General features: G+C 65.3%; 1 protein-coding gene across 2 annotated transcripts; it reads right to left on the reverse strand.

The window, feature by feature from the left end:
* Positions 1-1,308: 1,308 nt before the first annotated feature.
* On the reverse strand, positions 1,309-20,967 carry Ncan (neurocan). Of its 2 annotated transcripts, none has more exons than XM_070007935.1 (15): positions 20,884-20,967; positions 17,095-17,174; positions 16,067-16,474; positions 13,396-13,570; positions 13,185-13,312; positions 12,570-12,863; positions 11,675-12,103; positions 9,834-11,069; positions 8,009-8,125; positions 6,576-6,689; positions 6,136-6,294; positions 5,922-6,004; positions 5,319-5,463; positions 4,207-4,389; positions 1,309-3,588 (listed from the first exon to the last, which is right to left on the reverse strand). In XM_070007935.1, the coding sequence occupies exons 2-15, from the start codon at positions 17,171-17,173 to the stop codon at positions 3,443-3,445; spliced, it is 3,696 nt and encodes a 1,231-aa protein (XP_069864036.1). In that variant the 5' UTR covers position 17,174; positions 20,884-20,967; the 3' UTR covers positions 1,309-3,442. The 2 variants fall into 2 exon arrangements, with proteins under 2 accessions (XP_069864036.1, XP_069864035.1); XM_070007934.1 differs by having other exon boundaries at positions 1,309-3,591.
* Between the last annotated feature and the right edge of the window lie 3,516 nt (positions 20,968-24,483).

Raw genomic sequence — 24,483 nt, forward strand, 5'->3', positions numbered from 1 at the left:
CTAGGCAACTGCAATTGGTCCATGCGCGAGGGTGTGGCCTCCCGCCGGCCAATGAGGCTGCGCCGCTGGTGGGGAAGGAGAACTTCCTTCCACAGGGCGGCCAGGCGTTAGGTGCAGGTCCCTGAAGCCCAGGAAATGCTAGGCCTTGGCGCCAAGCTCCTGGCCTGCTCCCCGGCCTTCCCCAGCACTCTCCACAACACAGGCAGCGACGTTCACAGTTAACAAGCCTCCACGAAAGACACCAGGGGCCACAGCGAACACATGCAACCTTTTATTTATTTTGGTGCCCCAAGTTCAAACCCCAGAACGACCCCCCACACACACACCAAGCCCGAACTGAGAGGTCGTTCTCTCACAGCGCTGTTCAACCAGCTCTAGTCAAAATAGTTTCATCACCCTCCCACCCGTCCCCCAAGGAAAAGCGGATTCCATACCCCCGGGTGAGACTGCCCCAGACACGGACAAGGCCCCATGTTCCCAGGGCTGTGGTGATACCTTTAAGAGGCAGAGCCTAGTGAGAGGAATTGGGGTGTCTGGGGTGTGGCCTTGAGGGGCCTAGCAGGGACCCTGGCCCCTTTCCTGCCTCTTTGCTGCTCCTGGCTGATGCTCTGCCACTTGAGCCATTTTCTGTCCCAGCTGGCTTTGAACCACCAAGAAGCCTGAACTGGAGCTGTGTCTCAAGGGATAGCATGCTAGTCTTGAACAAGAACAACAAAAAGCTCAGGGGGGCTGGGAAGGTGGCTCAGTGGTAGAGCGCTTGCCTTGCATGCCTGAGGCCCTGAGTTCTATTCCTCAGCACCACATAAGCAAAAAGAAAAAAGCCGGAAATGGCACTTGTGGCTCAAGTGGTAGAGCACTAGCCTTGAGCTGAAGAGCTGAGGGACAGCGCTCAGGCCCAGAGTTCAAGCCCCACAACCGACCAAAACAAAAACCACTAATTGAAAGAAATGTGTCCTTTGCTCTCCTCTGCCTGTTTTGTCCTTCCTGCTCTCCCCCTCCCCCTCTCCCCCTCCCACCTCCCCCCTCTCCCTCTCTCCCAGCTCTCCCCCCTCCCCCTCTCCCCTCCCACCTCTCCCCCTCCCTCTCTCCCCCTCCCACCTCTCCCAGCTCTCCCCCCTCCCCCTCTCCCCCTCCCACCTCTCCCCTCCACCTCTCCCAGCTCTTGTGTGATCTCTGAGGGTCGCAGCTGCCAGGCCAAGCACTGCTCACACTGGCCCGCTCTTCCTTCCTTTGCAGCATGAGTGAATGAATGAATGAATGAATGAATGACATAAAAGCCACCAGAGGAAAGAGCTCGGGCAAAGCAGAACAGTTAAAAAAATTTTTATTAAAATGTCCAAGTCCATCAACCCGGCCACAGTGTCCCGGTCCGCAGGCCCGCAGTCACGCCCGGGGATCCAGGGCCGCTCACACGCACGTGCGCGCACACACACAGACACACAGAGGAGGGAGGGCCCACACAGGCACACGCACACACCTCGGGAGGAAAAGAGCAAAAGACAAGCCCGCTTGCTCGGGGGGCGCCCAGCAAGGCCGCAGGCGGCGCCCCAGGTCCCAGCCACGGGCAGTCGTGGCCCATGTTTGTCTCACCCTAGAAGCGCTGCGCCTACATCCAGAGCCTCCTGAGCACCGGGGTGAGGTGAGGCCCGGGCTGCCAAGGGCTTGTTGGGCACCAGGGCCAAGTATGCTGTTAGCACCGGTCAGCTAGGGCCAAGTCTGCATGAGGGACGCTGGTGGTGTGGTGATATGTTTGGTCTCTACCTGAAGTACTGAGCTGGACATGGGGGGGGGGAGGGGAGGACTCAATCCTTTCTCTGCTCTTAGCCATGAAATAATTGGGGGAGACGATGGAGGATGGAATGGGTCATGAGTCGCAGGGCTGCTAAGACTTGGGCATGGTGAGTGCTTAGCTTGGTTCTCACTGTGATTTTCTTTTTCTTTTTGGTCACACATGACTGTGACTTCTCATCAGGGATCTAGGCTCAGTTAACATTTCTATGCATACTGATCCAGCCATGCGTTGACTTGTGTTGCCTTCCTACACAGGACCTTTCATCACTGTTTTGTTTAAATTTGTTGTTTGCTTGTGGTTCTGAGATGAATGCGGGGCCTTGGGTGGGCTTCTGGGTCAGCACCCACCACTGGGCAACCTACCCTTCTCTGAGGTGTGGCCCAAACCCTCAGATGGTACACAGTGTGGAAGGAGAGGGAGCAGGCCTGAAGGGACACGGGGCGTCCCGGCCAGGGATCACAGAGGCGGGCCAGAGTCTGGCTTGGAGACGGGAAAGTTCTTTCCCATTGAAAAACAAAAAGCAGAACTGTAAAACTATTAGAAAAAAAACATTGTGCATGTGTGTGTGTGACGCGTGTGTTAGTTCTAACACCTCACATCTCCCTACACCATGATACTGGGCGGTTTCTAGGCCCCCCAGGCGGTGGCTGGAGACTGGGCTGGGGGGGATGGGGAATGGGGCAGGGCACAGGGTAGTGGGTTAGAAAACTTGGTACCTAGCCGGGCGCTGGTGGCTCACGCCTGTAATCCTAGCTACTCAGGAGGCTGAGATCTGAGGATCGCGGTTCAAAGCCAGCCCAGGCAGGAGAGACCGTGAGACTCCTATCTCCAATAAACCACCAGAAAACCGGAAGTGGCGTTGTAGCTCAAGTGGTAGAGTGCTCACCTTGAGCTGAAGAGCTGAGGGACAGCGCCCAGGCCCAGAGTTCAAGCCCCACGACCGACAAAAAAAAAAAAAAAGAAAACTTGGTACCCCCTTGAAAGTTTAGGAAAGAGGTTCTCCGTTTCCCTGAGAGATGGAGGGGGAGGAGTCTGGCTCGTGGAACCCCAAAACTGGCCCCACCTGTGTGTACGAGGTCTGCCACACAGGTGGGGAGGTGGGAGGCACACCAAATCTCAGGGCTGGGTACATCTCAACCCCACACAACACGTATGCACCAGACTCCCGGTCAGGCCCAAGGAATCGCCACCGCCCAATCCAAACACATGGGATTCCGATGCCATCTTCTACTCCAGGGAGAAGCAAGGCTTCATCCTGGATCGAGGACAGCATAGTGTTTACTGAGCCTGAATCCCTGCAGTACAAAGTGATCCCTTCGCATGAACCCAAATGCAGACTCAAAGTGTTAGTTCAACCCCAGGGCTTTGGCCTGGCCATCAGAGGCAGGGCCAGGAGAGGCTGGCGGCCTCCGGCCCAGCTGGGCCTCCTCCAGGAACAGAGGCCTCGGGGTCCGGGCCTTGGTGGAGGGGACTTGGCAGACACAAGGCTAAGAAGACCTGGGGGGGGGGGAGAAGGAAGGAGCTTTTTACAAAGGATCATGAGGGGGGTGGGGGGCTGGGGGGCTGGGCCCCTCCCCCCTGGGCTCCAGGCGGGGGGGGGGGGGGGGGGGGGCTGGGGCTGTGCTTCTGGTTCTGCTTCCATCCTGCTCCTCAGCAGAAATTCCCTCCCTCCTGGTCCCAGTCCTCAGCCGGGTGGAGCCTGTGTTTCCTCCGCTCCTTGTGTGACCTGTGGTGGCGGCGCTGGTGGTGGTGCGGGTGGTGGCGCCGGTGCCGGCGAATCCGGTGTGACCTTCGGGCTGCTGGGAAGGGAGGGGGCAGAGGCAGGGCGGTGAGGAGCCGGGCTGGGGGCGGCAGGGCCGAGATGTGGAGACTGCGGCTGGAAGCCAGCCCAGCAGACACATCCAAGGGATTCTCATTTCCAGTTAACCAGGAAAGAAGCTGGAGGTGGAGGTGGCTCAGGTGGTGGAGCACCAGTGGAAAAGCCAGAGTAGCAAGGCCCTGAGTTCCAGCCCCAGGCCTGGCGCCAACAAACAGGAAGAAGGAAGGGAGGGAGGGAGAGAGGGGTGGAGGGCAAAAACAGATCCTGCCGGGCGCAGGTGGCTCCCGCCTGGCATCCCAGCTACTCAGGAGGCTGAGATCTGAGGATCGCGGTTCAAAGCCAGCCAGGGCAGGAAAGTCTGTGAGACTCTGATCTCCAATAAACCACTCAGAAAACCAGCAGTGGCGCTGTGGCTCCAGCGGTAGAGCGCTCGCCTTGAGCTGAAGCGCTGAGGGACAGCGGCCAGGCCCAGCGTTCAAGCCCCAAGACCGACAAAAATCAACAACAAAAGCAGAGTTCCTCCCGCCCTGCCCCTGCCGGCCGCGTGGCTCTCCCGGTGGTGTGGCGGGGTTTGGGGGGCTGTGGGGGGACTCACGTCTGACGCAGAGGACGCGCGGCGGGTCCCAGGTGCCCGAGGCCCGGCAGCGGATGGCGTCTGCGCGCTGCTGGGAGAAGCCCTCGTGGCACTGGTAGCGGACGGTGGCGTGGACGCTGTACTTGGCCTTGCGCGCGCCCACCACAGAGGCGTTCTCCAGGACCGGAGGGGGACCGCACAGCACTGGGGGCACAGCACCGTCAGGGGCGGCCGGCGGCGCCCGAGGACCCATGCCTGAGGCTGGGGCGTCCGGCTGGCCTTGAACTCAGGACCCTCCCGCCTCAACTCGCCAGGGCTGGGTCACAGGTGTGGCCGCCATGCCCAGCTCAGCTTCCTTTCCTCTCTCCCGCCCTCCCTCCTCCCTCCTCCCCCCCACGCCAGGGCTTGAACTCGGGCCTCACTCCCTCACCGGGCCTTTCCCTTCAAAGCTGGCTGTCTACTCCGTGCACACGGCCTTTGTCTGGCCTTTTGGAAAGAAGAGACAGACTTTCCAGCCGGGGCTGGCTTTGAACTCTGACCCCCAGACTCCACCTCCCGAGCGGCTAGGACGGCAGGCCTGGGTGAGGTTTGCGGTGAGGGCCGCCTTTCCCCAGGCCAGGCCCTCCACCGCGTGAGCCGCGCCCCTTCCGTCCTTAGTAAGACAGGGTGGCATCTTTTTGCCCAAAGTGGCCCAGGTCCTCTTATTTACAGGGCCTGGGATGGCAGGCGGGCACCGCCACAGCCAGCTCACTATTGGAGTTGAGGGTCTTGTGACAATTAATCCCAGGTGTCCTCATATTACAATCCTCCCGGCCTCCTCCTCCCATCAGGCTGGGGTCACGGGGGGGGGGGGGGGGGGGCCGCGGGGACATAAAAATCGTCAGACAAAGAGAAGCCAGAAGCAAAAAACAGGTGGTGGGTGGCAGAAGATAGACAAGTGACCTCCTTCTATGTAAAGAGCTCTGGGGGGGGGGGAGGGACACAGACTGGGGGGAGGGACACAGACTGGGGGGTAAGGGACACAGACAAGGGGACACAGATGGGGGGACACAGACAGGGGGGACACAGATGGGGGAGGGACACAGACGGGGGGGAGACAGACTGGGGAGGGAGGGACACAGACGGGGGCGCACCTGTGCCCTTCTTGCAGACGTAGGGCAGGTTGTAGTTGCAGGGCACGTCACTCCAGTGGCCGCTCTCGTGGGCCACCATCACCACGCAGTCCTCCCCACCCGCAAAGAAATTGTCGGGCTGGTTCTCACGCCAGTTCTCGTATTGCTGCGGGAGGAGGGAGCGGGCGGCACTCCGGGGGCCTGGGTCCCAGCCCCGGGCTCCCCCCCACGCACATTCCCCATCCCGCCGCCGGGGCGCCCAGGCCCAAGCCGGCCCCCTCACAGCCTCTCCGCGGGGCCTCCTGCCTCCCTGGAACCCTCCCCCGGGAATGGCCATTGAGAGAAAAAAAGGCAACCAGGCCTCCAGACCCGGTGGCTTCTGGGAAGCGCCATAGGAGAGTGGAGGACTGGAGGGGAAGGAGAGCCAGACAGGGAACAGAGTGCCGGCAGCGGGCATGGCATGGCAAAGGCCCAGAGGCAGGGCCCGGGCGCGACCAGGCAAGGAAGAGCAAGCTGGTGTGGATGCACAGATGCAGAAGATGGGCAGGAGAAGCCCTGGGGATGGAGGCGGGCTCCTCCAGGGCTGCACACGTGGGTAAACTGAGGCCAGAGTCCGCCACTCACCAGCCCAGTGTTGTCCGTCCACTGGAAGTCCCGCTCCACGATCCTGTCATTGAGTCCGATCCACATGTTTTCCTGCCCGAAGCCTGCAGGCCCGGGGTGGGGGGGACGGTCAGGGAGCGCTGGAGCCGGCCACACGGCCGCCACCCCCCCCCAGGACGGGAGCAGGACCCAGGGACGCGCCGCTCCGGGACGGCCCGGCCTCGCTCCTCCCTACTGTGAATGAAGCGGTGCTCCTCGGCCGAGTGCACGCTGGTCAGGTGTCCGGCGCGGCGGCGGCAGTCCCGCTCTGCGTCCTCCCAGGCCCGGCGGTGCGCAAAGTATCGGTAGCAGTGGCCCTGGAACTTGTGCCAGCCTCGGTCGCAGCCCTCGGTGTCTGGGGATGGGGAGGGGAAGGGACGGGGCCTGACTGGGGTGGCCGCCATGGCCCGCACGGCCCCGCGCCGTCCGCCCCTGCCACGCGCCCCCAGGGAGCGCAGGCCTGCGATCGCAGCTCCCACCGGGAGCCTCGTCCCCCGGCGGAGGCCAGCCGTGCGCAGGAGCAGCTCAGGGGCCGCGCCCAGGGCTTGGGGGCGGCTCCACTGCCGAGATCAAGGCTGTGAGTTCGAATCCCAGTGCCACCCACACGGGCTCAGCCGCCGCGGCCGGGGGACCCACCCTTCTCGCACAGGCCGCCCCCGTAGCTGGGCAGGCAGAGGCAGACGAAGCCGGCGACCTCGTCGATGCAGGTGCCCCCGTTCTGGCACGGGCTGCAGGCGCAGTCGTCTATGTCTGCGGAGGGAGGGGGAGCCAGAGGTCAGCGGAGGGCCCGGGCGCGGCCCCGCCCCGGGCAGAGGCGGAGCCACGACGCAGCCAGCCAGTGAGAGTGCAGCCCTGGGGGCGGGGGCGGAGTCAGGACCTCACTAGCCAGTGAGAGTGCAGCCCTGGGGTGGGGGCGGAGTCAGGATCTCACTAGCCAGTGAGAGTGCAGCCCTGGGGGCGGGGGGCAGAGTCAGGACCTGGCCAGCCATTGAGTGTGCACCCGTGGGCAGGGGGCGGAGCCACGACCCTGCCAGCCAGTGAGAGTACAGCCTTGGGGGCGGGGGGCGGAGTCAGGATCTCACTAGCCAGTGAGAGTGCAGCCCTGGGAGCGGGAAGGCAGAGTCAGGACCTCACTAGCCAGTGAGAGTCAAGCCCTGGGGGCGGGGGGGCGGAGTCAGGACTTCACTAGCCATTGAGAGTGCAGCCCTGGGGGCGGGGGCGGAGTCAGGACCTGGCCAGCCATTGAGTGTGCACCCTCCCGTGGGCAGGGGGCGGAGCCACGACCCTGCCAGCCAGTGAGAGTACAGCCCTAGCAGCTGGGGGCGGAGTCAGGGCCCTGCCGGCCAATGAGTGTACCCTTCAGTAAGCGTGCGTACCCACCAGCCAGTAAGCATGCATCCTCACCCGTGGGCAGGGGGCGGAGTCAGGGCCCTACCAGCCAGTGAGCGTGCACCTCCCGTGGGCAGGGTTAGGACCCCCCAGCCAATGCGAGTGCAGCTCGGAGCCGTGGCACCTTGCACGGTGAACACGCATTAGCATTCACACAGCTCGTTTTAGAGACACCCCCCCCTTGGAGTGCTCCGTGGACCTGCGGGATGGAGCTCGGTTCCTCTTTTGAGACTCAGTTTCTCTCTCTTTTTTTCCTTGTTTGAGTCCTGGGGCTTGAACTCAGGGCCTGGGCGCTGTCCCCGGCCCTTCTGCCCATGGCTAGCGCTCTTCCCCTTGCGCCACAGCCCCGCTCTGGCTTTGTGGCGGCTCCTTAGAGATGAATCTCGGACTCCCCTGCCTCGGGACTGCCATCCTCTGTCCTGGGACCTCAACCTCCTGAGAAGCTGGAATTACAGGCGGGAGCCACCAGCGCCTGGCTCTGCGCTCTGAGCTATAAAGACCACGTCTACCCTTTCCTATGGAGGCTTTCTCTGCGGCCTTTCCCCACTGAGACATAGGCTGGGTGTTTTGAAAGCGTCTTTAAACACAAAACAACCACAACAAAATGTGCAGGTGAGGGGTGAGGAGGAGAGGTTTTGGGGGCTCCCGTGGCAGGCGTGGAGCGGCAGCTGGGCACTCACCGATCTCACAGTTCTCCCCCGCGAAGCCCTGCGCGCAGCTGCAGCCGTAGGTGGAGCTGTTGGCGCTGCAGCTTCCTCCGTGCAGGCAAGGGTTGTTCTCACAGGGGTCCGTGGGGGCTGGGGGCGAAGAGCGCAGGGCTCAGCTCATGGATATGAGTTCTGTTGTTGTTGTTGCTGTCAGACCTGGGGTTTGAACTCAGGGCCTGGGCGCTGTCCCTCAGCTCTTCAGCTCAAGGTGAGTGCTCTACCACTTGAGCCACAGCACTACTTCCAGTTTTCTGTGGGCTCCTTGGAGATAAGAGTCTCACAGATTTTCCTACCCAGGCTGGGTTGGAACCGCCATCCACAGATCTCGGCCTCTTGAGTATCTGAGATGACAGGCGCGAGCCACCGACGCCCAGCTCCTCTGAATTTCAACTGCTTCATACATAAAATAGAGCTACAAGCGTTTCACCGCGCCCTGATGGCTGGCGCCTGTCCTCCAGCTACTCAGGAGGCGTTGATCTTAGGATGGCGGTTCGAACCCAGCTCAGGCCAGAAAATCTGTGAGATCCTCATCTCCAACGAGCCAGCCTGTCCCAGCCTGTGCTGCGTGCCCCGTGCATGGCACCGGGGCCTGTGTGGTGAGAGGCACGCATGTGTGTACTCCAGTGGTAGGGGAGAGGGAGGAGAAGGGGGAGGGGCGAGGAGGGAACGCGTGAGTCCCGCCAGGTGCCCACGCTGCCAACACCTGCCCACGGACTGGCAGTGACTCAGTCGCTCCCGGAGCCGGGTGTATTTCTGGCATCATTAGCATATCTGTTACCAGCCAGGAGGGGGGGAAACCACTGCTCCCCTCCCCCAGCCCCTCGACCTCCCTCCCTCCCTCTCTCCCTCCCAGGACTACCCCAGCTGACTCAGCCACGAGCTCAAGGCCAGACACATCCCCCTCAGCAGAGTCAGCTCCAACCTCCTCCCCCCAGACACCCCGCACCCCATCTCTCCCCCAGCACGGACCCCTCCACATTGTCTGCTCCCTGCCTCCGCATGCCCACACCGTCAGTGAGGCAGATGCCCTGTTTTCAGCCATCCCGTGTTCTCAAGCCTTCACTTTAACCTCCTTCCCTCGCTCCCTGGAGCGCTCCGTGCCTCAGTTTCCCTGTCTTACAATTCCAGGCTCTCACTAGAAGCTGTCCCATAAAGCCATGTTAAGCACTGGATTCTAGCTGAGTACTTTTTGTCATTGTTGTCAGTCACAGAGCTTGAACTCCGGGCTGGGCGCTGTCCCTGCGCTCTTCAGCTCTAGGTGAGCGCTCTACCACTTGGGCCACAGCACCACTTCTGGTTTACTAGTGGTTCATTAGAGATCAGAGTCTCATGAACTTGAACCTTGATCCTCAGATCTCAGCCTCCTGAGTAGCTGGAATGACAAGCGTGAGCCGTGGTTCCTGGCTGGCTAAGTACTTCAAGTTGAGCACAGGCAGTGAGTGCCCAGTACCCCGTGAGGCCTGGCTGCCCCCCCCGGCCATCCAGGGATGGGAGAAAAAGGGGAGCAAGTTAGCACCTGTGCCAGACAGACAGCTGTGGCTCACAAGTGAAATCCTGCCTGTTTGGGAGGCTGAGCTCTGAGGACTGCGGTTCAAAGCCATCCTGGGGGGGAATGTCTGTGAGACTCTTATTTCCAATTAACCAGCAAAAAACTCGAAGTGGAACTGGGGCTCAGGCAGTAGAACGCCAGTCTACTGGATTCCCAGAGACCCCTGTCTGTCCTCTGGGCTCCCCACTGCCCACCACCCCGTCCACACTGGGCCTGCGGAATCGGATGGGGCCAGGACGGGGCGCTCACCTTCCTGTGCGTGGGACCACGCTTCTGCCGGCTCCTCGCCGCTTGCTGCCTCCTCCCAGAAGCCCTCCAGGCCTGGACCCCCGGCCGCCAGCCCCGGCCCGGCCTCCGCCTCCGCGCCGGGGGACGCAGGCAGCAGGGTGCTGGACGCGCCCCAAGGGCCTGCAGACTCCCCGGAGGCCGCGGAGGCAGGCTCGTCCACGGTGGCCGTCCCGGGGGGAGGCGGTGGAGGTCCCAGGGCCCCCCGGGTCAACCCCTGGGCCTCTGTCCCGGGGTGGGGCTGGACGCCGGTGGATGCTGGCGGGGGAGGGTCTGGGACGCTGACCCCGGCCCCCAGGTCCGGCGATGTGGGGGGTGTCTCCGCGCTCGTATTCACGGGGCCCCCCAGCCCCCCCAGCATGTGGGATCCAGGCTCCCATATCCCCCCAGGTCCAATGGGGTTCGGCGTCACCAGAGAATCTAGGGGACCCCCAGGAGAGTGGCCATACAAAGCCCCCCAAGGGTCCGGGCTGGAGGGGACCCTGGTACCCCCCGAGGGTGTGGACAGGGTGCTGGTGTCCAGCTGGGCTCCAAGCTTGAGCTCCTCACTGCCCTGCAGGCCGGGAGTGGGGTGCTCTGCTGTGGGTGGGACCCCGGCCTCCGCATCTGGGGTGTCCTGGGTGGAGATGAGATCCGCTGCATTCCACGCCACGGAGGGCCTCGGGCCGGCGCTGGGGTGCTCAGCTTGGCCGGGCTGAGTAGAGCCAGGTCCCCCAACTTCGCCCAGGCCCGGCGCGGGTGGATCCGCGCTCTGGTCTTCTGCTGGGTGGTGGCTGCCTGTTGTGGCTGCGGTGCCCCCTCCGTGTCCTGCCGGGTCTGGGGGGGTGGCCGGGGCCGGGGTGGTGGGGGCGGCGCTCACAGCCTGGCCCTGGCCCTCCACCCCAGTGGCTTGGGCGGCCTCGGAGGGGACGGCTGGAGATGAAGGCTGTGGCCACGCTTGGGGGGCCCGCAGCATGGCTGCCATGGGGAGATCCAGAGGACTGACCGCACCGGACGCCTCCCCCGGAGCTGTGCTGGGGTCCTCCGGGGGGCTGGACACCCAGGTCGTGGGCTCCAAGGGCCACCAGGGCAGGTTGGGGGTGGCCGGCTCCGCCATGGGGGCCTCAGCTCCATCCAGGTTCAGGTCCAGGCTCTTGCTGGGGGTTGGAATGCTGGAGGGGGTGGAGCTCAAGGGCCAAGGCCTCTTCTCAGCAGGGGGACCTGCAACAGCAAGATGATTATCCAGCCGGAGTGGTCACACACGCGTGTAATCTCGGCTACTAGAGACACAGGGTCAGGGGCATCGAAGTTTAAGGTCAGTCTGGCTGGGCTCCGGTGTCTCACACCTGTAATCCCAGCTACTCAGGAGGCTGAGATCTGAGGATCACAGTTCAAAGCCAGCCGGGGCAAGAAAGGCCCTGAGACTCTCATCTCCAATAAATGACCAGAAAACCGGAAGTGGTGCTGTGGCTCACATGATAGAGCGCCAGCCCTGAGCTGAAGAGCTGAGGGACAGCGCCCAGACCCAGAGTTCAATACCCACGACTGACAAGAAAAAAAGAATGATTACGGGCGTGGCTACACACACGTGTAATCCCAGCTACTAAAGAGACAGAGGTCAGGTCAGAAGGACTGAAGTTAAGGTCAGTCGTGAGACCTCATCTCCACCACCAGCCGGGCAGTGACGGTGTGCACCTGTAGTCCCAGCTACTTGGAAAGGGGATCCCAGTGGTGTCTCGGAGGGGCTGGGGGAGGCCAGGGTGGCAGCCGGGCCCCCGCTCCGGGCCTCGCCCTCCCCCGTGGGCCCGGGCGCGGGGCACACGCACCTGCCGCAGGCACCTCCACCTCGTTGGTCAGAACGGCCCAGGGCCTCGGGCTCGGGGCTCCAGCCTCGGCCTCCGTGGGAGGCTCCACGCGGTTCCCGGCGCCCTCGGGGGCGCGGGGCTGGGCCGCGGCCTGGGGGTCCCCGCCAGGCTCCTGCTGCTGGAAGTGGCGCCCGTTCAGCCCCGGGAAGCGCCCCCGCCGCCTCTCCGTGGGCGCAGCCCCCGTGGGGCCCCGTCCGCCGGGCCGCGGGGCGCGCGTGGGGGCCGCGGCCGGGGGCTCCTCCTCCCCGCTGGACTCGGGGGCCGCCCCCTCCGCCGCGCGCCAGCCGGGCTCCGGCTCGCGGGCCGGGGGCCCCTCGGCCGACGGGATGTCGCCTTCGTCTCCAGAGGACGGGGCGTCCGGGTCCCCGAGCGCCGGCGTGGGGTGATGAGCTGCGGAGGAAGCGGAGGCGCTGGGGCGGGAAGCGGGCCCGCGGCCGCCCCGCGCCCCAGCAGGCGGCCTTGGCGCTGTCCCCGCCCCTCAGGGCCACAGCCCCGGGGCGAGGCTGCAGGAGCTCCGGGCCCTCGGGGCCGCGGGAAACGCAGCCCCGGGCCTCGGTCCTTTCCCCCCCGCAGCTCGGGGGCGTGGTCACGTCCATGGAGCCACGCCCCCGGGCCTCACGTCGGGGCGTGGCTTTGCGTCTCTAAGACCAGGGCGTGGCCTCCACCAGCCAGCGACCTGCTGTGGGCGTGGCCTTCCATAGAGGGGCTGGAAGTTCCCACGAGATTCCCCCGCCCCCGGAATTGGGCGTGGTCTGCAAGAAGCCTCGCACGTGGGGGCGTGGTTTGGGGGACGCCCGTTTCTGGGGGCGTGGTCTCCCAGGCGCCCGCCCCGAGGGCGTGGTCTCCGCGAGCGCACCTCGGAAGCAGTAGGCGTCGAAGCGGGCAGAGGGCGCCGGGAAGCCGGTGCGGTTGGCGAAGCGGTAGACGGTGCGCACGCCCGGGGCGGGGCCCCCGCAGCGCCGGCGCGGCGTCTGGATCGGGTAGCGCACGCTGCCGTCGGCCAGCCAGCCCGGGTCGCACTGGTCCAGGCCCTCGTGCCAGGCCAGGTGCAGCTGTCCCACCGAGGCCAGCACGGCGCCCTGGCGGCGGCACTGGGCCCGGGCGCCTGCCAGGGTCAGGCGGCGGGCGGGGCCCACGTAAAAGACCTCGCCTGCGGGGAGAGGGGCCGGGGAGCGGTCAGGGGCCTCCACAGAGCCCGGGATGGAGGTCCCGTCCCACAGGCCCTGGCGAAGGGGGGTCAGACAGAGAGGCAGGCAGACAGACAGACAGGAAGTCAGCCAGGCAGGCAGACAGACAGACAGGCAGACAACTAGGGAGGGCGGAGCACTCAGGGCTGCGGTGCTCCGCGTCTCAGCTGCAAGCTCAGGGGAGCCGCATGGGGATTTGGGGCGAGATGAGGGCCGGGGCCGGTGGCAGAGCCTCGGGGATCCCGCTCCCGCCCCCCGGTTCCCCGCCCCCGCGCCCCGCTCACCCCCCAGCTCCCGGGCGAAGCAGTAGACATCGTAGAGCTCCTGCGGGTCGCGCTTCCCGTAGCTGCGGACCCCGGGAAGGCTGCTGCGGTCACCGTAGCATCCGGGGCGCGACTGGGTGATGGGGTACCTGCCGCACACGGGGGGGGGGTCCGGTGACAGGGCGCCCCGCGCACTCTCCCCCACCCCCGCCTGCCCCGGCCCGCCCCTCACCGCACGCTGCCGTCCGAGAGCCAGCCCGCGTCGCAGTTGTCGAAGCCGTCCTCGAAGGCGGCCTGCAGGTGCCGCGGGGCGGCCAGGGCGGCCGAGCCCAGGCGGCAGGCCTCGCGCGCCGCCTCGAAGCTCAGCGCGTAGCGGCCTCGCGCGGCCCGGTAGTGGAACACCACACCTGCGGGGCAGGGCGGGGGCTCAGGCCCGGCCCACTGCGGACCACGCCCCCGCGAGGCCCCGCCCAGCGCGAGGCCCCTCCCAGCCCGATACCTTGCCCCGCCCAGCGCGAGGCCCCGCCCAGCCCGATACCTTGCCCCGCCCAGCGCGAGGCCCCGCCCAGCCCGATACCTTGCCCCGCCCAGCGCGAGGCCCCGCCCAGCCCGATACCTTGCCCCGCCGGGCCACGTCCCTGCCAGATGCCACGCCCGCGCCCAGCCATGCGGCAGGCCCAGCCCCATCCTCCACCCTCACCCCCACCCCGCCCTGAGAGCCTGATCACCCACGAACCCCCAGAAAACCAGAAGTGGTGCTGTGGGTCAAGTGGTAGAGCGCCAGCCTGGAGCAAAAATGTCCAAGGATGGTGCACGGGGGCCCGAGTTCCAGCCCCAGGCCCCGCACACGTGCAATAACACAAAAGCCACAGCCGGGTGTCCGCTGGCCGGGTTCCACGGGGGAGCCCGACCTCCCAAGGGACGCCGCGCGGCCCAAGCCAGGCAGCTGCCTGGCACCCCAGTCCAACCGTCACATGGTGTGTGCACCCCAGACTCGTGGACAAGTCTTATGTAAATTCAGAACTAAAAATGGGCTGGCGGCCGGGCTCGCCCGTCCGCACCTGCCTTCCAAGTGTGAGACAACACAGGATTGCTAAAAAAAATTAAATTAAAATTAGAAATAAGAAGGAAGGGAAAAAAGGCTGAGAGCGAGTTGGGCATGATGGCTGTGCCGGTGAGCTCAGTTATCAGGAGGCTGAGGCCGGAAGATGGAGATTTCCAGGCCTCTCCGGGCTGCACAGTAAGTCCGGTCCATCAAGCCGGGCCACAATGGCTCACAGCTGTAATCCTCGCCACTCAGGACGCTGAGATCTGAGAACGAACGCAGCTTGAAGCCAGCTTGGGCAGAACAGTCCAGGAGACTCTTATCTCCAATTCAAACGAATCAAAAGCGGGTTATGAGACAAAGGGCAGAGTTCTAGCCTTGAGCTTGAAAGCTCAGGGATGGCGAGCCGGCCTGAGTTCAACGCTCCAACGCAAATCAAAACAACAGAATATTCATTGCATGATGAGAAATTATTGTGCTCTGACTCTACAGCAGACCTTGTTCTAGACTTTGCTGTAGTTATTTTTTTTCTTCCCTAATCAGGAAGAAAAATAAACTCCACTGGAGATTTCAACAGAAAAAATTTAATAAAAGGATTGGTTAAGCAGATATTTTAGAACTGTTATTTGCTCTATATTTTTAATCAACTGGCTTTTTTGAAATAGCCTCAGTGTTTTTCTTTTATGGAAACAGGGATTCATGCGTAGCCCAGGCTGGCCTCAGATTCTCATTTCTCCTACCTCAATCTACAGGGATGGGCCACCGGGCTCAGTTGCCCCCATTTCTAGTTTCAAAATATTTTAAAGGCCCTGAGTTCAAATCTTAGTATAATGTTTTTTAAGTCCCAAGCAAAAACAGGATTTAGAGACAGACCTTGGTTAAAAAATTAGTGTTGGGGGGGATTGGGGAGGGGGGCGGGGGGGAGCCTGGGAAGGGATGTGAAGGGTAAACAAAGGAGGAGGCTGCAATGCTTGATAAGACATGTACTCATTATCTTGCCCATGTAATTGTAACCCCTCTGTACAGTATGTTCACAGAAAAAATTAAAATTAAAAAAAATTAGTGTTAAGGGGCTGGGAAGGTGGCGTAGTGGTAGAGTGCCTAGCATGCATGAGGCCCTGTGTTTGATTCCTTAGTACCACATAAAAAAATAAAATTAAAACTGTGTTAAACACAGGCTAGCGCCTAGGAGAAGTCCTCCTCAGAAGAATTTAAATGAATTGCCTGTAGCTTAGACTGTGTCCCACCCTTCCCGACCCCAGTCTCACTCCATGCCTTAACTCCTCCCACAAAGTTGGTGGGGTTGTGGTTGAACCACTCCTCAGCCGGCTCCAGCTCCTCCCACCGGGTGGGTGGAGCCTAGACTGTGCCAAAGGCTTCCTGACCTCAGGCCCTCCTATTGAGTGGGTAGGCCCAAGATTCAGCTCCTCCCACTGAGTGGGTGGAGTTCAGGGCATGCCCCACCTATCCATCTGAGCGCCTCTCATTGATTGGGTGGAGTCCCGGTTATGCCACGCCCCTCCTGACTCCTCTCCTCCCACCGAGTGGGTGGGGACAGGGCATGTCCCACCCACAAGCAGCTCCTCCCTCCGATTGGATGGAGTTAGGATATCCCCGCCCAGCCTCCAAATCAGCTCTTGGTCTCCATTGAGTGAAATTCACAGATTCCCTGCCTCATAACCGGCTCTTGCTCCCCATTGGTCGGAGCACCAATCTCCCCCCCCCCCCCCCCCCGCTGCCCCACAATCAGCTCCTCCCTCGAGTTGGGCGGAGCTCCGATGGGCCCCGCCCCGCCCCAGCCGTGGGCTCCGGGCTCCGCACCTCCCCCTCCGCCGCGGCCTCCCGGCGCCCCACTGACCGGTCACCTCCAGCGGCACCAGGTCCTGCTCGTCGTCGATGCCCCGCACCACCTGGCATCGGTAGAGCCCGGAGTCGCTGGCCCGCAGCGGGCCCAGCAGCAGCGTGGCGTTGGTCCGGTGCCCGGGGTAGGCGGGCAGCGACACGCGGCCCTGCCAGCCCTTGGCCACGCGCACCACGTTGTCCTTGGCCACCAGGATGGGCGCGTCCTGGCGCTGGCCCGACGCCGTGCGCACCTTGGTCCACTTGATGCGGGGCGCGTCCTGGGCGGCGCCGGGCCGCGGCTGCAGCGTGAAGAGGCAGGGCAGGGCGGCCAGCTCGGCCAGCGCGGCCCGCAGCGGCCCGGGCCCGGCCTTGCGCATGCGCAGCCCCTTCTCCGGGCCGGCGGAGGCCGGCGCGCCCGGGGTGCCTGGCGGGGAGGACAGGGACAGGGCCCGGCTCAGGCGGGGCCCAGGCCGGGGTGGGGGAGGCAAGGGGCCCCGTCCCTTCTGGGCTCTGCCCCCCCCCGTTCAAAATGGGGATGGCTGAGTCTCATCTACCGGGAGCATTGGGGAAACTGAGGCTCAGACAGATTGCTGACCTCGCTTAAGGCCCAGCAAGTAGGGAGAGCAAAACCAAAGAGGGATTTGTGAAGTCTGAGCCCCGGGGGGCGGGGGGGGGGGCTTTGGGGAGAAGCCTGCATGCCTTTCCTCCCCCTGCTACTCCCAGGCAGACAGCACTAATCCATCCCTGCTCGCGCGTGTTGTTCCTCTCTGTCTTCTCTTCCCCTTTTCTTTTTCAGTTCATTTCAGCAGCAGCAACAGTGAGAGGCGGGACTAAAAATAACCTCTCAGGTGTCTTGTTCTCTTTAGGCTGTTCAAAGACCTTTTTCATCTATTCTTGTGTTATTCTGTTCTACACACCAAGCCAGCCTGACGACCAGCAGGAAGAGGCTTGGGGATTAAAAAAAGTCCTGACTTGTTCGTCCCTCAGACCCCAACTGTGCCTGGCTCTCCCGGCTCTCCCTGCCTCTCCCGCCTGCCAACTCACCCTGGTCTCCAGCCACCAGCAGCAGCAGCAGCAGAGGCGGCAGCAGGAGCCCGGAGGCCCAGACAGAGGAGGCTCCCATCCTGCAGGGTGGCCAGAGGGGGGGGAGTCACAGCACCGTCCAGCCATGGAAGGACCAAATCCAGAGAAGCCAGTGGCCCACAGAGAGAGCATCCCAGGGGGCTGCAGCAGGATTCAAACCCATGTCCACCTGACCCCACCATCTAAACACTGAAACCACGTGGCCAGGGGCCAGGAGTCAGGCCTGGGAATGGCCTGCTGTATGATCTTGTGTGAGTAGCTTAATATCTCTGTGTCTTTTTTGGGGGGGGTCAGTCATGGGACTTGAACTCTGGGCCTGGGCACTGTCCCTGAGCTCTTTAGCTCAAGGCGAGTGCTCTACCACTTGAGCCACAGCACTACTTCCCATTTCCTGGTGGTTTATTGGAGATAAGAGTCTCACGGATTTTCCTGCCTGGGCTGGCTTTGAACCTTGATCCTCAGATCTCAGCTTCCTGAGTAGCTAGCATGACAGGCGTGAGCCATGGCGCCCGGCTCTCTGTGCCTTTTAATTTGCTTGTGTGTTTCTCAATTTTTTCTTTTCAGTACTGGGGTTTGAACTCGGGACAAATGTGCTTCCATTTGAACCATGCCCCCAAGTCCTGTGCCTGTGCTCTCTTTGTAGGTCAGCTAAGGATAAAATCAGAGAGTGGGAAGTGTGTGTGTGTGTGTTTGTGTGTGCACGCCTGCGCGTGTGTGTATGAGGCTTGGAACCCATCAGCTGTGGAAGACTGGGTACTGGAGGGCGCAGGCTGGTACTGGCTGTCCTGGGGAGGGAGGGAGGGAGGGAGGGAGGGAGGGAGGGAGGGAGGGAGGGAGGGAGGGAGGGAGGAGGGTCTCCCTTCCAGACAGAGGCCAGCCTCCACACAGCCTCCCACAGCTGTCTTGGGCTTTTTCTTCCTTGAGTGACACATTCCCGCTCAGCTCCAGCATTTGGTCATCGCCTCGCCGCTATTCTTGGTTCCTGAGGTTTTTACCGACGGCTGAGCCCAGCCCGCCCTGTCCTCCCCGACTCCAAGCTGCCCCGTCTGCGGAGACTGTGGCCCGCGGGCTTAGAGTGGACAGTGATTGAGGGCCCCCTGCGAGCGGTGTCCACCCGCGTCTGGGGACACAGCGGGGACCTCCTGTCCTCCGTATCTCCTGGGCGGGCGGCCCCGACCCAGATCCATGGCTCAGAGGGGGAGCAGACGGGAGCCAGCGCGGGAGAACCAGGCCGCAGACGGGTGGTCTGCGGGGTGTGGACGAGCCCTCCCCCCCTGCCCGCGCTCCCGGGGCGGGCGAGGCGGGCCGCGGCGGGGTGTGGACGAGCCCTCCCCCCTGCCCGCGCTCCCGGCCGAGGCGGCCGCGCCGCTGTCCCTGGTGCTGAAGCCTGGGGCGGACTCGCTCGGCGTCTCAGGGCCCAGAGCGGCCCGCACTGGCCCCGCGCGCACCGCAGCGCAGAGCCCCGCGTCGGGGCCCCGGGCCGGGTCCCCAGCCGCCCACTCGGGAGCCCCAGCCAGCGGGGCCGCGGGCCCCCCGGCTCTCGGGATTTCTGCGAATTGTGCCAGTGGCTGGGGCTCTGGGAGGAGCGAAGGCGGACAGCACCGTCCGTCCGTCCGTCCGTCGGTCCGTCCGGCTGACACACCCCCCGCCCGGCCCGGGAGAGCGCGGTTTGCGCACACTCCAGGCCTGGCTCTAAGCCCTGCCTACGCCATCCACTCTCGCTCTGCGACCCTGGGCCAGCCAGCTGTGTCGCTGGCCCTGCCTCAGTTTCCCCTCTGAGAACCACCCGGGTCGTTACCCCGGAGCCTGCGGAGAGGGCGCGGCGTGCGGGACCTGAGTCCTCCACGCGGTGCATCGCCAGACAAACACCCGCCCTTTGTACACTCGGCCTCGTGTCCCCCCCCCCGCAGGCGCGGGCCTCCCCCACGCGCCCCTCCCCCGTGCGGGCCTCCCCCACCCCTCCCCCGCCCCTCCCCCACGCGCCCCTCCCCCACGCGCCCCTCCCCCACGCGCCCCTCCCCCGTGCGGGCCTCCCCCACGCGCCCCTCCCCGGTGCGGGCCTCCCCCACGCGCCCCTCCCCCACGCACCCCTCCCCCGCGCCCCTCCCCCGTGCGGGCCTCCCCCCGCCCCCCTCCCCCACGCGCCCCTCCCCCGCCCCCCTCCCCCACGCGCCCCTCCCCCGTGCGGGCCTCCCCGCCCCCTCCCCCGCGCGCCCCTCCCCCCCCCCGCGACCCTCCCCCGCGCGCCCCCTCCCCCCGTGCGGGCCTCCCCCGTGCGGGCCTCCCCCCGCGCCCCTCCCCCGCGCGCCCCCTCCCCCCGTGCGGCCCCCCCCGCGCCTCTGCGCCCCCCGCCCCCGGCACCCCTCCCCCCCGCCCAGAGGTGGCATGGACTCGGCTGCCTGGGGCCGCCCCCTCATGAATGATGCATGAGGCTTATGCATATGCAAATCGCGGCCTGGTGGGGGCGGGGCGCCCGGCTCCCCGTGCGTCTGGGCCGGCGCGGTGTCCCCTCCGCCATCTCCCGGCGTGGGAGGCACTGGGGTGCCCGGGGCGTCCCCGTGACTTGGGGTGCTCGCTGCAGGCGGGGGTGCGCGGGCGCGGGGAGGGCGAGCCGCAGAGCCCGGTGCCCCGGGCCGGCCGGGCCCGTGGGTGATGTCTGGTGCGGGGTCGAGCCCCGCGCGGTCCCTGCGGGGTCCCGGCCCGGGCTCCGGGAGTGCGGGCCCCGGGGGCTGGGGGAGGGGCTCCGTCCGGCGGATCCCCGAGTCCCGGCGTCCCCGCAGGGGCGGACCCCGCCCCGCCCCGCCCCGCGCCCGCGGGGCCAGAGAGACCCGCGAACAAAGAGGCGGCGGCGGACGCACCGGCACCGCGCACAAAGACCCGCGCCCCGCATCCCCGTGAGCCCCGCCGCCCCGCTGCCCCGCATCCCCGTGAGCCCCGCCGCCCCGCTCCCCCGCCACCCCGCTCCCCCGCCGCCCCGCTCCCCCGCCGCCCCGCTCCCCCGCCGCCCCGCTCCACCGCCGCCCCGCCGAGCCCCGCGGCCCCGCACCCTCGCCGAGCCCCGCACCCCCGCCGCCCCGCCGAGCCCCGCGGCCCCGCACCCCGCGGTCCGCACCCCCGCCGCCCCGCCGAGCCCCGCGGCCCCGCACCCCGCGGCCCCGCCGAGCCCCGCCGCCCCGCTCCCCCGCCGCCCGCTCCCCCGCCGCCCCGCCGCCCCGCCGAGCCCCGCGGCCCCGCACCCCCGCTGAGCCCCGCCGAGCCCCGCGGCCCCGCACCCCGCCGCCCCGCACCCCCGCCGCTGGCCCCGCCGACCCCGGGCGCAAGTTTGGTGACAAAGCCGGGGACCCTGCCCCCCGCGCGCGGCCGTCCACGCGGGGCCCGGCCCGGGGCCCGCACCGCGCGCCTGGGAACAAAGCGGTGCGCGGGGCCGGAGGCCGCCCTCGCCGGTCCCGCCGCTGTCCGCGGCCCCCGACGCGGCGGCGGCGGCTCCGGCCTGCGGGGCCGCGGGCGCCCGGGGTCCCCGCGCTGGGGGGGGCGGCTCCAGGGCCCGGGCCCCACCGGAAATCCCGGGGTGTCTCAGCCGGGACGCGGGGCGCCCCGCTCCGGAGTCCCCCGCCCGGCCGCTGTCCTGTCCTCCCAAACTCGGGGTGCCCCTGCCCGAACCCCGGTTCCCAGCGCCTCCTCCCGAGCCCCCCGGGCGCGCAGCCCCGTCCCCGCCGGGTCACGCCGCGCCCGCCCCCCCGCGCCCCGCACCTGGCTCCTAGCGGGGTCACATCCCGGGCAGGCCGCACAAAGGACAGACGCGGGGCTCCGGCGGCCCGGCCCGCGCTGCCTCCTCCGCCGCCACGGCCGCCGCCGCCTCGCCCGCCTTATAAAGGGGCCGGGCCACGCTGCGCATGCGCCTCGCTGCCACGAGGGGGAGGGGAGGGAGCCCCCCTAAAACCCCCATGGCCCTTACCGCCCCCCACGGCGGGGGGAGGCGCAGGGACCCCGCTGCACCTGACCCCCACGGAGGGAGCCCCCCAGAACCCCCGCTGCACCTGACCCCCCACTGTTCCCCCAGAGACCCCCCCTGCACCTGACCCTCACGGAGGGAGCCCCCCAGAACCCCCCCTGCACCTGACCCCCCACTGTTCCCCCGAGACCCCCCCTGCACCTGACCCTCACAGAGGGAGCCCCCCAGACACCCCCCTGCATCTGACCCCCCACTGTTCCCCCAGAGACCCCCCTGCACCTGACCCTCACGGAGGGAGCCCCCCCAGAGAACCTCTGCATCTGACCCCCACAGAGGGAGCCCCCTAGAACCCCCCCTGCGCCTGGCCCCCCACTGTTCCCCCAGACACCCCCCTGCACCTGACCCTCACGGAGGGAGCCCCCCAGACACCCCCCTGCACCTGACCCCTACGGAGGGAGCCCCCCCAGACCCCCCTGAACCTACAATCCTCCATGGGAGCCCCCACCGCCCCCACTGCGCCTGATCCCCCATCGTTATTCTCTTTATTCCAGAAACCCCCCCTCAATTCCAGAAAACCGCCCCATTTTACAAGTGGAGAGACTGAGCTCCAGGGAAGCAAAGTTCAAGGTGACTCAGGGCCCAGCGGGGATGGGGCCTGTGCCCACAGGGCCCTGGGGCCCCGTGGTCAACCCCAGCCTCCCTTCCTGCGGGAACACTCATTCATTCCACCCCGGAGCGAGCTGCCCACCCGGTGTTGCCCTGGGGCCTTGAAATGCAGCGGACGCACGTCCCCCGCTGGAGACCCCATCTCCTGAGCCCTCAGTCTGAGCTGGTGAGGTGACACAGCTAGAATCCCATCAGTAGCATCGTAGGATCACAAGTTCAAGGCCAGCCCAGACCCTGTGTGTGTACGGGGTGGTGGGAGGCCGGGCATGGGTCTCACTCCTGAGATCCCAGCTACTCGGGAGGCTGAGATCTGAGGATCCTGTTTCAAGTCAGCTAGAGAAAAAAAAAAGCCACAGACTCCATCTCCAATTTACCAGCGAATTGCTGGACTAGAGGCATGGCTCCAGTGGGCAAAATCCTGCCTCCACCAACAGAAAGCCAGGCATGGAGGCTCAGGCCTGCAATTCCAGTGCTGCAGGCGACGAAGATGCGAGGGGAGGGGGACTGAGGCCGGAGCGGAACCTCATCTGAGAATCACGAAGGCCCTGGCCCGGGCTCCATGGTGACAGGACCAGCCTAGCTTCGGCCTTGAGTTCGAGCACCAGCATGGCCCCCCAACAAGTGGCCCCCTGCCCCCAGACAAAAAGAGAATGGCAATTGAACATCTGACTCTCTCGGGATCCTAGGAGCGGGAATGGAATGTAGGCTCGGGAGCAGGAGCCGCCGGCGTCCATGCTGCTCCCTGAAGAGGTGGTTGGGGAAACTGAGGCTGGGGTGGACGGAGGCCCTGCCTGAGGTGGCCTGCCATGGATGAGGGTTGCGGGGAGGAGGGGGGAGACAAACCCCATGTGGGAGCCCAGGTCTGCGGTCACAGGGCTGAGCCGGTGGGCCTGTGCTCCCCCTTCTCTGCAGTCAGGCCTGGCCCTGGGCCCGGGGCGCTGTTGCCCGGGGGCTTAAGGGAGGCCTGGGAATCAGAGGGGCTCAAAGGGCCGTTCACACGGGGACTCGGCCGCCCCCTCCTCCTCAGGCCTTCTTCTGTCTCTGTTCCCAAATGGGGGCCTGGCCGGGCAGCTGCCAGGGCAGGCGGGAGGGGGTGGAGGGTGGGCGGGCCTCAGCGGTCCAGAGACCCCCCAGAGGGGCTCAGAACACAGCCACAGAGACACAGGGACAAGTGCCACGTGGTGCCACCAACCACCCGGACACAGCACAGCCCAGTCAGGCCCTGGGGCCCTGTGGAGGCTCAGGCAGGAAGAGCAGGAGTTCAAGGCCAGCTCAGGCCAGGCTGTGTGGAAGGACCTTGTAATCCAGAAAATTCAAAGAAAAGCCAGGCTGTCGGTGGCTCCCGCCACTCTGGAGGCTGAGATCTGAGCATCACAGTCCAAAGCCAGCCTGGGCTGGAAAGTCCATCACACCCTCATCTCCAAGGAGCCACCAAAAAAGCTGGAAGTGGCGCTGTGGCTCAGATGGTAGAGCTCCAGCCTTGAGTAAGAAAGCTCAGGGACGGCGCCCAGGCCCTGAGTTCAAACCCCAGGACAGGCGCCCAGAACAAGACTGCTGTGAGTCTGCTGCACCTGGAACCCACTCACCCCACCCTGTGAACCCCACATTAGTCACAGCTGTGGTGTCCCCGCCAATCAACTACGATGGCGCTGGAGTGGGACCCCCTAACTGGTGCACCCCCCCCAGGTGCTGTGCGAGCAGGACTCATCCCTCACCCTCTCTGATCTTCCCATTCCTCATCCGGAAAACTGGGCCTCGGACGGAGCTCAGTGGTGGCAGTGCGGGGAATTCCAGGGTTGGATTCAATCTCCACTAAGTGACTTTGGCTTCTTCGTGACTCAGTTTCCCTTAGGCAATCAGAATGGTGGCTTCTGAGGCTTCTCCTCCCTCCCTGCCTCTTCCCTCCCTCCCAGGAGGCGGGGAGAAGGGAGGAGGGGGAGCAGGGAGGCTCCCAGCCTCCCTCCTGGGGATGAATGGACCACTTTTGTCTGGGAACTCAGGGGCCAATTCCCTGGAGAAAGAGGAAGTTCTTTCATGCCCAGGCGCCAGCAGGGTGAGGAGGCGGGAAGCGGGTGAGGCGCTGGCGCCCGCCCAGTGGGCACCGCTGTCCCCCGCCGCGGCCAGGAGCCTGCACCAGGGGCCCTGGAGACCCGGGCCAAGTTGCCATTTCCTTCTCAATAAAAGAGGGGAGTGGCCTGGCCGGCTGTGGCCAGCGCGGAGGGGCCGGCGTCCAGCAGAACCTCACCAAGGCGCACCTACTGTCGCTAAGAGCTCCCTGGCCCCCCACTTCCGGGGGTGAGAGCAGAGGCCAAGAGAGGTCAAGGGGGAGCCTGAGGGCACACAGCATTCCCCAGCTTACGACCTAGGCCAGAGGCCATGATCTTCCCCTCTCTCCCTCTCGGTGTCTGTGTCTGTCTGTGTCTGTCTGTCTCTGTCTCTCTGTCCCTCCCACTTGACTCTGTTTCTAGCTCTTGGGTAGTTCCTTGGAGATAAGAGTCTCACCCACTTTATTGCCCAGGCTGACTTTGAACTGTGATCCTGGACCTCAGCCTCCGGAGCAGCTGGATGACAGGTGTAAACCCATAGCTTGTGATGGGGTGAGGACACCCAGCTTCCGCTCCCAGACTAGCAAAGCTGGGGCTGCCCGGCGCTGGCCAGTCCCCCAAAGGCGGGAAGGCCCGGCAGGCACGGGCTGATGGGAATCGCCGTGGCTGTGACCCACTTTCCCTGCC

The sequence above is a fragment of the Dipodomys merriami genome, unplaced genomic scaffold (assembly GCF_024711535.1).
Source record: "Dipodomys merriami isolate MVZ:Mamm:240054 unplaced genomic scaffold, mDipMer1.0.p SCAF_70, whole genome shotgun sequence".
Taxonomy (NCBI): domain Eukaryota; kingdom Metazoa; phylum Chordata; class Mammalia; order Rodentia; family Heteromyidae; genus Dipodomys; species Dipodomys merriami.

Excerpts from the sequence above, each read along its gene's own strand:
- Ncan (XM_070007934.1), bottom strand. The coding sequence starts at position 17,173 with ATGGGAGCCTCCTCTGTCTGGGCCTCCGGGCTCCTGCTGCCGCCTCTG. Across the intron at positions 8,126-9,833 it reads GTGGTCCCACGCACAGGAAG|CCCCCACGGACCCCTGTGAG; the intron begins GTGAGCGCCCCG and ends CTTCGCCCCCAG. Across the intron at positions 4,390-5,318 it reads CGTCTGCAAGAAGGGCACAG|TGCTGTGCGGTCCCCCTCCG; the intron begins GTGCGCCCCCGT and ends CTGTGCCCCCAG.